Source organism: Fukomys damarensis, unplaced genomic scaffold (assembly GCF_012274545.1).
Source record: "Fukomys damarensis isolate Sample0158 unplaced genomic scaffold, DMR_v1.0_HiC HiC_scaffold_4, whole genome shotgun sequence".
NCBI lineage: Eukaryota > Metazoa > Chordata > Mammalia > Rodentia > Bathyergidae > Fukomys > Fukomys damarensis.
The window spans coordinates 659667-674414 of NW_022900916.1; the positions used below are offsets into that span (position 1 = coordinate 659667).

The window sequence follows — 14748 nt, forward strand, 5'->3', positions numbered from 1 at the left end:
AAGAGTAGGAGTGATCCCTGCTTTACAGTGCACATTCTGGTGTAATTTCCTCAAAGGCAGGTGCCAATATCTGTCTAGTCTCAACCTGTAGGTAAGGGCTTAATATAGCAGGGGCTTCATAAATATGTACTGGGTGGACAAGTAAATGAATTTTACAGCCTAGTAAGACAACAGCTGAACCCTGGCATCTAAGAGAAATTGAGAAAGGTTTCCTGTTTTTTCCACTGACCTCCAGCTCAAGTTGCACTTTGAATTTAAAAGTGTTCAAGCACAGGCTCCAAACAGCTCACTAGATAGACAGCATTCATTATCCAGACACAGTATACCTCACAGAAAGGAAGAGGAAGGGAGCACTATGCTGTATTTTCAGTTAATTTTATATTCATAAATAAGATTGCAATCACGGCTCTGCTCTGATTCACCTTGTCACAAGTGAGCAGGAGAACTGAGTGTTTCCCCAAAGGAAATCTAAAGCAGAATATAGCATAGATGTTAATGGCATTTTTTGCTTAACTTTCAGTAATATACCATTTTATAATTTAATAACAATCCTAGGGAGACACATGAGGAGGCACATATAAAACATTTAAGTTTCCTTAGAGAGCGCTATTCCTAATTTTTAAATTATGGTGATAATTATAAGCGAATGAGAAAGCTTGAAGTGTCATCTGATCTACACCCTGGTAGGCTTGTGTTCCTCACAGGTCAGCCTGTACTCACAGATTAGGACAATAGGGTTTTTCTTTTTGTTTTACTGTATCAACTGCTCTTTCCCTCAGGGTCTTGAGTGAGACAGTCTTCATTTTATTGAGAAATATTTGAGTATCTCAGTATCCTCTCTGTGCCTTTCTCTTTATCTACTCCGTCAGTTCATGCTGATGATCCCCAAATCTTCAGATTCAGAAACATCTGAAAGAGTTTCAAATTACGTTGCTTAGGAGCCTGTGCATCCTTGAGAAAGGCAGGAAGGGCTGTTTATTCGCACCTGCATCGAAAGCACAAAAGCGCTAGCGCTGGATGCACGATGGTGATGTGAGTGGCGCCCCACTCTCTCCTTGCCGCCCATGGGGCCCCAGTGCTTCTGCCTCACCGGACTCTCCACCCTCACTTTGCAGTCTGATTCCGACCAAGGCCTCCCATGGAATATGTATCTTTCTAGAAGTGACCTGTCCACGCTTGCTAGGTGCTCATGAACCTCTACCTGACCTTTTACGACACTTCTCCATGGATGAATTAACTCAAACATGAGAGAATCAAATAGTCTCAATGCTCTCTCTCTGCCCTACTTCAGCCTAGACTCTTCACTACACTGGCTTATTTTATCTTGGTATGTCTGTTCTTCTGTAGTCAGAGTTGGCAGGAGATACAGACTGACAGGTGATTCTGTTTATGAGAACTGGTCACCCACAGTTAGATATTTCATCTGGGTGTGCTCAGAACACCCCAGTTTGTACATGTTCTAGCATAATTAGGCACAGCGCACCTTTCATTTCTCAGAAGTGGCTAGGTCAGATGTAAAATGTGTATGCTTATTTCATGTAGGAGATCAATCTATAATGGCAAGGAAAGGCACAGCTCTTACAAATTTCAAAGTGCAAGAGAAGGAAAGTGGGAGAGAATGAGAATGAATGAATATGAGTAAGAACAATAGTATGAAATTGTGTATAAGGTAAATAATTCCCCCAGAATTCCATTGGCACACGGTGGTGAAACCTGGGCACTCTTCCCATGAAGGGAGGGGTGTTTATTTTCTTAATAATCTGTAATGTCACATCTGGATATGGAATAGGGACCACCGCTCAAGATCCAGCCTGTCCTCTGAAGGCCATCTCCTGTGAGCTGCCCAGTCACTGAGGGGCAGGGACTGCAATGCACATCTGGGCTCCCTGACTGTGACCCCAGGGTGTTTCTAAAGCTCACCTCCTCCAATTTGCTGCAAGACTGCATATTCTGTCCAGTAGATGGCAGGTTTGCAGCAAACTGTTCTTTTTTCCATTTCCACCCCCTCCTTGGAAATTAACCACCAGGTTTCTGCCAGAACCTGCCACCTCCAGGGTGACATATGATGTTGTTAAAGTAAAATGTAAAGGTTAGAGAAAGATCAGTAATAAGTCCTAAATTGAACACAGATTTCAAGAAACTACGTCTATGAGTCTAGAAACTAATAGTCCATAATATGATGAAAATCCTGGCTCACATTAAAGGAACCTCTCGCCTTCTTTTTAAAGAATTTGACTTAATAAATAATTCACCACGTCCATGAAACATTCTGGGAACTTTTGGATGGATATCAGCCTTTTAATTCAAAATTATGTGCACTGGGGAATGGCTGGTGTTGAAGGTGGTGGCAGACTAGGTAATTTACACCAGCAATCAAATTGCAATTACAAAGGAGATGAAAACATGATTTTAAAGAGCCTAACTCTACCCTCAGGGCTACTAGCAGTTTGGTAAACATAGCAAGGGAGCTTGTAATTAAAGGGAACCTGTAATTAAAATTTTGGACCCTCTCTTCAGCTGTGTTAGGGTGGCACCAAAGCCTCTCAAAGGACAGAGAAGCCAGCCTGGTTCCTAGTTGTCCAGCAGGTGGCTTTATGCCTTCAGAAAGGTGCCTTCTGATACTGCCTGCTCCGCATCTACTAGTTGGTTTTTGCGCTTATATTCCTCTTATTTTTTAAGGGATGGCTTGAAGGATTTGCAAACTTGCCACTGGAACCCGAATGCAGAGGAGGTGAGCACATTCTCTCTGTTCAGGCGCCAGCTCAAGGCTCGGGTTTAGAATGAGCCATGCTGCCTCTGCCCACCGCTGCTGGTGCCCTGTCTCCAGCTGACCTTCCCTGCGGACTTCACCACGGCAGCTGCGGCTGGTTGGTAAACTGGAAGTGGGGCAACTCAGTTTGGGCTGGAGGCCCCACGGGGACGGGCCTCCCACCTTCCTCTTCCTCCTCCCAGAGAGCCAGCCCCCAGCCCACGTGCACCCGTCTTCCTCAGCAAGTCACATCCTCACACGTGAGCTGATAAAACGCCACGTCTCCTGAAAAGTCCTGAGTTGCCTGTATTTTCCTTAATGGAGAGATTAAATTAAAGTGATTGTCCTGCTCACAAGTCCTGGTCACGGCGACGTGTCCGTGGGTGCCCGCCTGGCGTCTGGAGCTTTGAGAGGGTCGAGGGGCGGCCCATCAACCACATATCTGTGCAGGAACACACAATTCCATGTGAAACCTCCTTCCCCACCAGAGCTGTGCTTCGGTAGTCTCTGACTTCAACCAAACGGTGGGTCGCACTGACCCCAAACAGATGGGTGGTCACTCGCATGCCAACAATGCTTTAAAAATGAGGTTGATTAAGAGTTCAATAGGTTTCATCTGAACTGTGAGGTAAATAACTGATTAAATGATGAAAATATGCAGGCCTCATTTGAAAGTCATTCAGTTTTGCTTCCGTTTGGGAACCTGATTCAGTTCTAAACAGATCAAGAGATTAAGATATTTGTACGATGCCCAAGTTGTTTCATTTCTAAAGACCCATGAAGCTGGAAAAGTGTTTTCAGAGACTCAGAAACATAATTAATTACTGAGGAAGGCCCTGAGAGACAGGAACTGCTTAAGGCCTGATATGGACCTTTTATGTAGTTAATTAGCTTCACAGAGAGAATTCTGCACACTTAGCAGATGAATATGGATTTTATTACTTGAAACACAATATAATTTATTTTTATGTTTAGCTTTAAATTAGAGAAAGGTAACCTTGAACTTCAGAGTAACTCTTCAAGTCCTGACACTGACGAAACGCAGTGTGATGGGACACCATTCACGCCACTATACACTCTCCAAAGGAAGATGAAAATGTAGGTGCAATTCTATCCACACAGAACAACGCGCCAAGACAGGCACCTGTGCTGGTCTGAGGAGTCAGACCACTCACCTCACAGAGAAACTGTTTCTCGCTGCAGTGATGACCAGACCGAAAGTGGCTCCCGAGCTGTGCGCTCTGAGTGTGAGGAGCCTGAGAGGAGTCTGTGATCTGGCCGTCATTTTCACAGGCAAGTGGTAAATAGGCATGGGATCCTCTTCCCAGTGTGCCGGGCTGGATCCCCCTCAAAGTTGCCTGCAAATGTGGAGGAGTTTCTGGCATCTCCCAGCCCTCAACATGCACTTTGATCTGGTTTAGCTTTCAACAGGCTCTTACAATACTGAGCCAGTTGTGGCCTGGGACAAGGTTTCGCAGTACACCCTTACTGAGCAGGGACTGTCATTTTGGGAACTTGATTCTAAACTCTCACTGAATTAGCAATGGGTGATGAGCATCAGAGGGCACTGGCTCTCTAGCCTTTGCTGGGTCCCTGATTTCCTAGGCTAAGTTTCTTGTCTCATGCACAGCCACATGGCAAACTGCAGAAGCTGTGCACAGTGCACGGGGCCACCTCCGCCACTGAGAACCCACCCTGCAAATCTTATGTCTGCAATGAAAGTCAGTACTCGAAACGTTTCTCACATATGTTTTTTTCTCAAATATATCTTCCTACTAGTACTTATGACATTCTCATTTTCTATTTAAAAAATGGGGTATTTATTGCAAAATCATTTAAACTAAACAGCTGCAGTGATTGTGAACATAGTAAGTACATCCGATGCTTATGCTCACATGGGAAGGAGTAGAGTGGTGCGACTTTTATTCTGGATCACAGACTTTCTAAGATGAATAAAAATTAGTAAATTTTAAGTCTATAAATAGTGAAATATCAATTATATAGCTTACATATATATGCATATCTATGTATCAGTAGATACAGTTCTATTAGATAAGATTTTGTCACGTAAATAATCTCCGGTTTCCTCATCTAGCAAATGAAATACAGTAGACTGAGAGGGAAAGGACGGAAGAGTAGTTATACAGGTGGGAAACCATGTCCCCAGCTCCTCCTGAGTTCAAATGAGCTTGAAGGCTCTACAGGCCTCTCCCAAGGTTCCTTCCAGTTCTGCCAGTGACAATGGGAGGAGTTTAGGGTCAGGAAGATATGTCACACATGCCTCAGGAGGCAGAGGACTGTCACCTACAGGCTGTTCTGTATTCATCCACCTTGAATGCCCTGAGCTGACCATGCCTGTGGAAGGAGTCGGGGCAGGAAGGGCGAGTCCTGCACCAGGGTAAAGAAGGGAAAGTGGCTCATGGAGCAATACACTTGCTCTTCTTGCTTCTTTTAGGACTGGGCTAAAATGGCTTAGAGTTTAAAAGTTGATTCTTTATATTCCCAATCTGGAAAAAAATATTAAAAGACATAAAGCTAAATGCTTTTACCCAGCCCCTTGGCAAACCTTTACTGCTGTCACTTATCATGAACTTTTACTCTAATAATGGCTCATGAAGCAACTGGATGGCACCGTGTGTGCTGTAAGCAAAGATTTATGGCTCAAATGAGTTGCTGCCAGTTTATGCTCTCCATTCCCTCCTTGTTCCCCAATTCTCCCTTATGGTGAAATTCACAGGAAAATACAGGTTCTGGAAACTTTATTGTGAGCTCCAAGTAAAAAGAAAAAGTGACACTGGCCAGTGGGGATAAAATATCCACCACAGGACGACTTCGTGCTGACTAGGTAGAACTGGTGGAATGGGAAAATGGCTCCTTGATTTATGAGATGAAAAGATAAAGTGGACAAATAATTCCTTGGAGTCTTTGTGAGAAAATAGTGGAGCATATTCCAAAAGGTATGTCCATATGTTGTGTGTGTGTAGATGTTTTAATTAAAAATTTTCAGGAATAAAACAGGGTCCTTTTCAGAAACTGTTCTTTCCTTTGAGGTACAGCTGGGTCCTAATGAGCTGGAGTGACTCCTTCAATGCCGCAGAGCTACTGAAAGTCACAGCTGGGAGCAGACCTCACATCCATGGAATTTTATTTATAGCAAAACAGTTTGTTGGGTGGAAATCACCTTGAATTAGTTACCTTCTATGATAAGAGTCATTAGCCAGAGAGTGGTTTCCAGAAAAGAAGTATTTTGGAACTTATAAAGAAAAGTGTTTTTAGTCCATAGATCATGTGAGGTTGTTTCCAATTTGGAGGAACCAAGGAAGATTGCCTTGTCATTTTTGATGAAGTGGAACCCAAGGATGAAACTCTTGATGATATGGAATACATCACCCTAGCTTTTCTTCAGAAAAAGCAGTAGCTAGTCATGAATTTCTAACAGAATGTCTTTTCACTTCAGGTTATATTGAGGTTATTCTTGTAAACAAAGCTGTGCATGATAGGTTCCCAACTGCTGAAGATGTGTGCGGGGCGTCAGCACTTTCTTTAGCAGTACTGAACAGAGATGTCTGGATTCTTGACTTTATTATTTTTTTTTACAAGGGATGATGCTGAATGAACCATCACAGGTCAAAATCTGTGTGGTTTTCTTTATAAATACAAAAAAATCTAAGGTCATCAAAAACGAGAGGAAAAGATCCCACCATGGGGGTGGAAAGGACTTGGTGCCAATCTGGGAGCTCCGTAGAGGCCCTGTGTGTGTACACCCTTCAACTCTGTTTAAGAAGGTTATAAAAACCAAATGGGATGCCACATGTGAAGGCATCTTTTCATGCCAGTGGTCCTAAAGGGGTGATTTTCTGGCCCTAACCCTGCTACAGTCCTTAACGACCTTGCTTCGTGTTGTTTCAAGATGCCTTTCCCAGGCCTTAAGCAACTGTCTCTTCAGCACCCTCCTTCTGTGTCCCCTTTCCAGTGTTTGACATAAGAAAGATCATTCAGCACTTGTTACAGAAACAACAGTGATCAATGGAAGCCTCTGATATTGTACATGTTCCTATCATTAGTGATACTATAGGGATGGAAGGAGGCCACCTTGCTATTCTTGGTATGAACAAGGTGGCGTAGTCACACAACTGGGTCAGAGCTGTTCTGCTACAGGGGGACAAATGCACACATGACAGGAAGACTATCTTACTCTTACTTTCCCAACATTCAGGGCCAAGGAAAGGTCCCTCAGAGGTGTTTTTCCTTAGGCACAATCAACAATTATACGACCGGTGGTCTGGATGGGAGTGCACAGATTTTGGTTGAAATACATTGCTATTTTGGTAATTACTTGAATCTATTCTTAAGGATAAAAGTTACAACTGAAAATGAGAAATAAACGCACTTGAGCTTAAGTGGTATATTGTACAAGAGAGAGAACTGACACTGGGTCTACTCAAGTACCTTGGGGATTTTAATTCAATGGCTCTCATTCCAGAAATTAAAATGACCGAGAACCTAAAATATTTATAGAAGATATGTATTAGGATATCAGCATGGGTGGGTCTCTTTAGGTTCTCTAGTAGTTTTTCTCGATTTGTAGCCATGATTTAAAAATGTGCTCTAGTCTATGTTTTTCACTTCTCAGTCTCCCAGCAATTCCTAACCTCAGAGGTAAAGTCAGAGTCCTTCATGGTCCCCGCGCTCTGACGTCAGGTCTCCATCTCCACCTGCTGACTGTGCTGGTGACTTATTTTCCACTTTGATTAAAACTGACAATCAAAATTTATGCTTTATTAGACTTGTAAATATTTTAGGGATGGAGATGCCTTTTTCAAAGGCACTCTCAAAAGCTGGTAGAGTGTTACGTGGTTACTGGCAACTGAATAGGCTATAACTAAAACTCTGTGATACAAAGTTCCTCCTAAGTTCTAATTCTGGAAAGAATCTGTGGTATTTAATTCCTTTTACAAGTAAAAGTTGAGCTGTGACATGTGCTACAGAACAACAACAAACATCCACTAAGGAAAATGAACCCAACAAGAAAAATATGCACACACACCAACAAAGTCACAACACTACTATGGATGGCCTGGATGAGAATCTCATTACTTCCCCTCTTTCTTCTAACAATTTACTTTTAGTAAAAACAGCAAGTAAATCTATGAAAAAATGTTCCACACCACTGGGATGCAGATGAAAACAACACTGAGATTCCACCTCACCCCACAAAGAATGGCTGCTATCAAGAAATTAACCAATAACAAATGTTGGCGGGATTGTGGGGAGAAAGGAACCCTTCTCCATTGTTGGTGGGAGTGTAGACTGGAGCAACCACTATGGAAATCATTATGGAGATACCTCAAAGAGCTGGGACTAGAGGTTCCATTTGACCCAGCCATCCCTCTGCTTGTTATCTTTCCAAAAGAATTAAAAGAATCAGATCACAGTGACATATGCGCACCTATATTTATAGCAGCACAGTTTGTAACAGGTAAAACTTGGAAACAGCCCATATGCCCATCAGTTGGAAACTGGATAAAGAAGATGTGGTTTTTCTATAAAATGGAATACTACTCAGCCATAAAGAATGAGAAATTAGAGTCATTCATAGGAAAATGGATATGTATTGAGGATATAATCTCAAGTGAAATAAATAAATCACACATGTGTAAATACCGAATAGTTTCTCTGGTGTGAAAAACCTATAATAGTACATAAGATCCTAATGGGATAATCAACAATGTGAAATAGAAAGAAAGGGCTAAAGATGTAGGGAAAGTGGGAAGGGTAGGGGAAAGCTAATAAGGGAAAAGAAAAAATATGAGAAAATGAAGAAATGGAAATGAAGTGTTTGTAAATGGGGAGGGGAGGAGGGGTGAAGGGAGGGCAGGGACAAGGGGAAAAAATGAGAACCAAGACCTGTCATGTAAAGGAACAAGATCCCAACAATGAATGTAACTGTACTGTCTACCTAGAATGCACCAATAAACTCAATAAAAAGAAAAAAAAATTTACTTTTAGTTAAGTATGGAGATTTGTAATTAGAGTGAGAGAATGGGGTGATAAGGAAGAAAAATGCCTTAAATAGCATTTAAGGACAGAGATTACTTTTTTTGCAACTTACTCCTGACAAGAGTATCATACTGCAGATATTGACCTGGCTCAATCTGACACTCTCCGAGCAGGAAGTGAACCATATCCTGGAGGCCTGTGCTATGAGTCATTCTGTACCATTCTGTACACTGCTATGATAATTAGCGAAAGGTTGACAAGAACCCTGTGAATAAACCAGACTGGGATTCATTTTCACTGAATGCTCATACTCATTCGAGACCAGCAGCAGTGGGGCTCTGACCATTCTTTTCTAGATACTTCTTTTCTCCACAGGTATTAGTGGAAAATGATGTGTGGTTAGGGAATAGACAAGTTGGCTTTGGACGATACACAGCTTTGGAAACTTGAGAGCATCATCGACTATTTTGAGGCTCATTTTAATCTATAAAATCAAAGGGAATGATATCTACCTATTTTACAGGATTATCATTATTATTATTTACAGTATTGTGTTCGAACCCAGGGCCTTCCCACAAAGCAGCATCCCTGGCCCTTTTTAAAAAATTTTAAACTTTCAAAAGTTGCGCAAGCTGGGCTTGAATTTAAGGTCTTCCTGCCTCAGCCTTTCAGAGTGCTAGGACTACAGGTGTGCACCATCATGCCTAGCTATGACAGGATTATTGTGAGAATTAATGAATAAAATATAAAAAATATAGCATTTAAGTTCTCAAAGTGTTTTCTCCAGCCTCCAGATAGCTTTGAGTGGTTCCTGTAAGCATACCACAGTATCTAAAATGTCTGGGAATCACTTTTCTATTAGGAAGATGGCAGTATCCACTTCTTCATACTTCACTGGGGACAGGATGTCTCTTCAAATAAATCAAGATAAACTAAGGATGATAAAGCAGTAATAGCCACTGTAACAGTAACAGTGGTAATAAGCAGCAGCAGCAGCAGCACAAAGCCAAGGCCAAAGTAGAAAATGAAGTTTCCACAAGGCTTCTTCTCCCATGTGAGCATAAAATGGGAATTGGTTCTCATGCTGTGAGCCACCAGAGCGCAGACACACCGTGCATAAACAAGTAAGGGCTGCATCAGTGCTGCCCTTTGAGGGCTCCAGCCTTATTCCCGTGACCCCGGAAAGCTGACCGGAGGAAAGGGAAAGAAAGCAGCACAGGACATTTATCTTCACGTTTTGGAAATGCTTTTGATCAGCAGCGCTGGAGCAAGTTTCTGTGCTTTGTGGGAACCACAAACGTTCTGTGGAGGAGGCAAGATCAAGAGCAGCCTGCTCTTTCAGGGACTTCAAAGCCCATTCATCTAAAGACGTGGCCATTACCATTTTGGCTCTCTTGCTGGCCTTGGAGGGCCTGTGCTTTTCCAGAGGCTTGGCTGGGTCGGGGTCAGCTGCAGTGTATTCCTTGGAGTGCAGTGTCCCAGAAAACTTGCCCTTCCCGGTGCAGGCCCTGAGAGTGCAGTTCTGGGAGCAGCCTGGTCCCGGGGATGAGTCACACACAGGAGCAGCTCGCAGAAAGGCTGGGCCCCAGGACTTGCCAGGTATGGGACTGGGAAGTGAGAAGGGCAGTCTGGCTACTCCCCAGACTCTAGGCAGCTATGTCTCCACTGTACCTGGAAGTGAGCGGGGAGGAAAAACACCAGCCAGCAACCAAGCAAGCCAGCAAATAAAAACCAGACACCACGCCAGGCCTCCTCCCAGCCCTCCTGTGTCTATCAGGCTGGTAGGGTGAGGTCTCATCCTCCTCACCATCAAGTTGGTCCTGAGGCTGAGATGTGTGTGTGAGATTTGTATCTTTCTAGGCACAAGACACACAATCATTTCCCAGTCCCAAACAGAATCCAAGACCAAGACAGAACAGTGAGCCCTGGAGATGCCCTGGTCCTGCAGTGCCCCACGATCCTGTTCCTATCCTCTGAGGCTGTTCTGGAGATGAGATGCTGGGGTTCCCTCCTCGAAGCGAGAGGTGCCATCTGTTCTTCTGCTGGGTCTCTGGGCCTGGCCTAACGACTGTGTGTGGAAAGAATGGCCATGCTGGGGACCTGAGGGTTGGCCCAGCCTGGCATCATGGCATACTTGGGTGTGCTTTTGGCATGAAGCTCGTGATTTCCGTGTTTTCAGATATTTAGCCCACCTGAGGTTCACACTGCACGCTGACCAAGGACCCTTGATGGCCTCTCCCAGGGGTGGTCTGGGGCCCAGCAGGCTGTTCGGTGCCCGAGCTCTTTCCTTCTCCTCCTGTTCTGTGTGCACTCTGGTTCCCAGGTCACCAACAGCTTCTTCATGTGACTCTGTGCTTCCGTAGGTGGAGAAGACAATGCTGACACCCAGTTTCCTCCTCTGGAGGAGCGGGGTGAGCCTGTCTTCCAGGAAGACCTCTGTAAGTCTGGCACATCATTCTGGTCTCCATTCTGGGTCATCTCGGAATGGAAAGTGAGGGGCACAGCCACAGGGACATGGCGTTTATTCAGACACTCGGCGTGCTATCCCCTGTTCTGACTGTCCTGGGAGCTTAAAGCTTTCCCTTTACTCAAGAAGCACTTCAATGCTTCTCAAAGTAATTCTGAGGAGCCACACGCCACCCTGTGTTATCCTTGTTCAAATATCTGCTTTAGGATTCTGGACGACTGGACTCTTTCCATGGAAAACTTTACTAACTGAAAAATGCTTTAGAACATTTTTAGAAAAGTATCTGAAAGTTTGGAATTGGAGGCTCACCTTATAGACTTTGGGTGTTCTATGAACCACATTGAGAAAGTGAGAAAGTGGCCCAAGAGCATTACAAAGGGTACACAAGGAAGCAGGTCTTAACTCTCTGGAGTGTCTTTCACCTCTGGTGAGCATTCTGTTCCTGCCTGGTGAGTGCCTGCATCATGTCAGGCTCTGGAGATAAAGGACTTACTCTTTCTCAGTCTTCTGGGTCTTCAAAAGCAGCTCTGGACTTGGTGAAATATATACCTGTATTTGGTCACATGCAAGTTATCAGGTGCTGGGATTGGTATTCTATAATCTGCATTCTAATATATGATACAATACATGTATTCTGATATATATGCAACCCACAGTGAAATGCTGGGTTCTCATCGTCAATTCTTTATATTTTTTGTAAATGTACTGTTTAGCTACTTTAGCATCTTGATATCCTCCTGTAGCAACGCATTTCTTTTCCAATTAATTTTCCTGTCCAGTTCTCATCACTAAGTGTATTTATCTAATGGCAGGTCTAAATTCCTTCTATTTTCTGGAGTTTAAGTCCATTTTTCTCTTTCCTTCTCTCTTCAGAGCTGGGGAATGAATGATAGTAATGTCTGACAAATGGAGAAGGTTAAAATAGCATTTTATGGTCAGGTCTGCACAGCCAAACTCAATTCTAGAACCAAAGCCAGTAATTGAACAAGACAGACCAAAAGAAAATACTTTTGTTTTATTTACCCAAAAATGGCCTTGTTTTTTCCCTTTTCTTTGTCTTTGAAGGCCAAGCACTCACATGAAGGAAGCTGTCTGAATTACATGAAGCCAATAGCAAGGTCTCCCTGGAGTCTAAGATTGCTTTATTTTGCGTGGATGGGTGGATATAGTTGTTTGTTGTCGTACTAAGGAGCAAGGGCTAAACTAGAATAACAAAATTAATATATGCAATGAATACAGAAAAATGATTGCACTGAGTTTTGGCTGACAGGGGCCACACACTGCAGCATCTTATTTGTCTGCATGATTTAAGCGCACTGTAGGTGCTATGTACCAGTAACTGAGTCCAACTATTGTTAAAAATACTCTTTTAAAAGCAACTCCAGAGTCCATTCTTGGAACTAATCCAGGATTGTGAGATGAATGCTAATTTACTACTGCTTTTATATATTTTTATTTCTGTATGACTCATGATACCTGTGAATACAGATCCCCCAAATTTTCCCACTTTCCATAAGTGTCTGAGAGGAAACAGGTTTTGTTCATCAGATGGGTATGGCAGAATACTAACATCATCGGTTTGCATTACTTTTATCCTCCACCTCGGTGTGGGGTGAGTAAAGAAGATATGGAAGAAGGCATAATGGCGTTGTTTGTGCTTATTTTCAAGACCATCGGGGAGTGAGGATTTTGAAATGGGAGGCAACACTCACTGGTCCTATGACTTTCAGACCACCTGACTCATGAGTGCCCCTGTGAGGGCGAGGTGGGAACCCCCATGTGGGCCATAGGGCTGCATGGATGGAAGGGACTTCCGACAGGGATGATGCTGGGGCCACAGCTGCTAGGAATGTGCCAGGGAGAGCACTCCGCCATTGTCCTGGCTTTGGCATCAAAGTCTTCTGTGCTGTGATACTACTTGTTATTTTATGACTGGGGAGTACACTACAGTCCCCAAAACAAGTGTATTAATGAGCTGATTTTGGGTTCTCCTGACTAGAGAATGCAAACCTAAAGTTTTATATTTATGCTAATAATGCATTAAAATGAAATACTATATTTAGAAATTAAGACTCAGCAAAACCCCCTGGAATACCTCTGCCAGGCCCCCTCTGACCAGACTGCCTTCCATCATCCTCAGTTTGTTCATATCAAAGCTCATGGAAAAGCTGCTTCATTTCACAGCACCAACAGAAAACCCATAGCTCTTCCAAACTGCAGGGAAAGTTTCTGTACAAGAGCACATGGCCCATGATGCCTGGAGGTCACCCCTGTCGTCCCTAATGAGGCTCTGGGTCTTTGAAAGTTACAAGCTTCTTTTGCTGAAATCACCCACAAGGCAAGCACAGAAGTTCGTGATCTTAAGGAGGTGTCAATTCTGCTGAAGAGAAGGCCCACACTGCATGTGTCCCGTCCTGCAGCTAACAACAAGCAGGAGGGCACTGTGGCCTGGCCGTGGCCAGGGGGCCACCCCAGTGGGGCACCAGCTGGCACCAGGTCTTTCATTTCCAGAGTGTGGTGGGCAAGACCTTCACTTGAGAACGAGTCAGAACATCATAGGGCCTGCACACTGCGTCTCCACACATATACAGCTGTCCGAAACCTTTCTGTGGTCCTGACACAGTGTTCCGTGCCAGGGGCAGGCTTTCTGGGGTCCCTAGATCTCAGCCTTGCACCCTGGGACCAACTGTCCCTGTGAGGCTGAGCTGCAGGAGGAGCCACTGAGGATTTCACCCACACCCCGAGAACGAGCACTTTCTGTGGCCCTGAAGCTGGGCTTTCTGCCCGGGGCAGAGTTTGGGTCCTGCTGGCTTGCACCCCAGTACGCCCAGGACACGCTGCGCACTCACCTGTGACGCTGATCTCCATCCTGTAGTCTCTGCTGGATTTTACCCCGTGCACCCCAAGGACAAGTCCTTTCTGTGGCCCTGACACAGGATGTCCTGCCTGGGTGGAGGTGTATGGGTCCTGGGGCGCCTTCACACTCTGCCCCAAGGGGCAGGCCTCACCCGCTCACCTGTGAAGCTGGTCGCCAGCTGAGGTCCACGTGGGTTTCACACGCCGTCCCACACCCGCACCCTGGGGACAAGCCCCTTGCTCTGTGGCCTGACAAAGGGCTTTCTGACTGGGGGCAGAGGGACATGTGTCCCGCCGGCCGCCACCTCCTGCACCCGGCACGCCTCGCACCCTCACCTGTGAAGTTGATCTTGAGCAGGAAGTCGCGGTACAGCTTCCGGCCGTCCAGCACCTTCATGGCGTCGCACAGCTTGGTGGTGTTGGGGCACAGCGCGCGCTGCATGCGGTGCAGGGCGTGTGCCATGGCGTACACGGCGTTCACCACGAACATGATCTTGGACTCCTGCTCGTAGTTGCTGCTGTCCAGGGCCAGGTGCTCGGAGCACGCGCGCAGCGGGCCGCCCCGCAGGCTGCACTGGAACTTCTGCTCCCAGAAGTCGCGGAACCAGGGGTTGCGCAGGTTGGTGGCGGGCGAGAGCGCCTGGAAGTAGCGGTCGAACTGCGGCAGGCGGCGCGC

The 14748-nt window shown here is 45.0% G+C and overlaps 1 protein-coding gene across 1 annotated transcript in view; it reads right to left on the minus strand.

Annotated features, from left to right (window-relative positions):
* Window positions 1–14748, minus strand: part of Grm3 (glutamate metabotropic receptor 3) — a 70950-nt gene that overhangs the window by 37800 nt on the left and 18402 nt on the right. The window contains exon 3 of the mRNA XM_033758239.1: window positions 14409–14745. Within this exon, the coding sequence (XP_033614130.1) occupies window positions 14409–14745 (337 nt within the window). The remainder of the gene's footprint in view (window positions 1–14408; window positions 14746–14748) is intronic.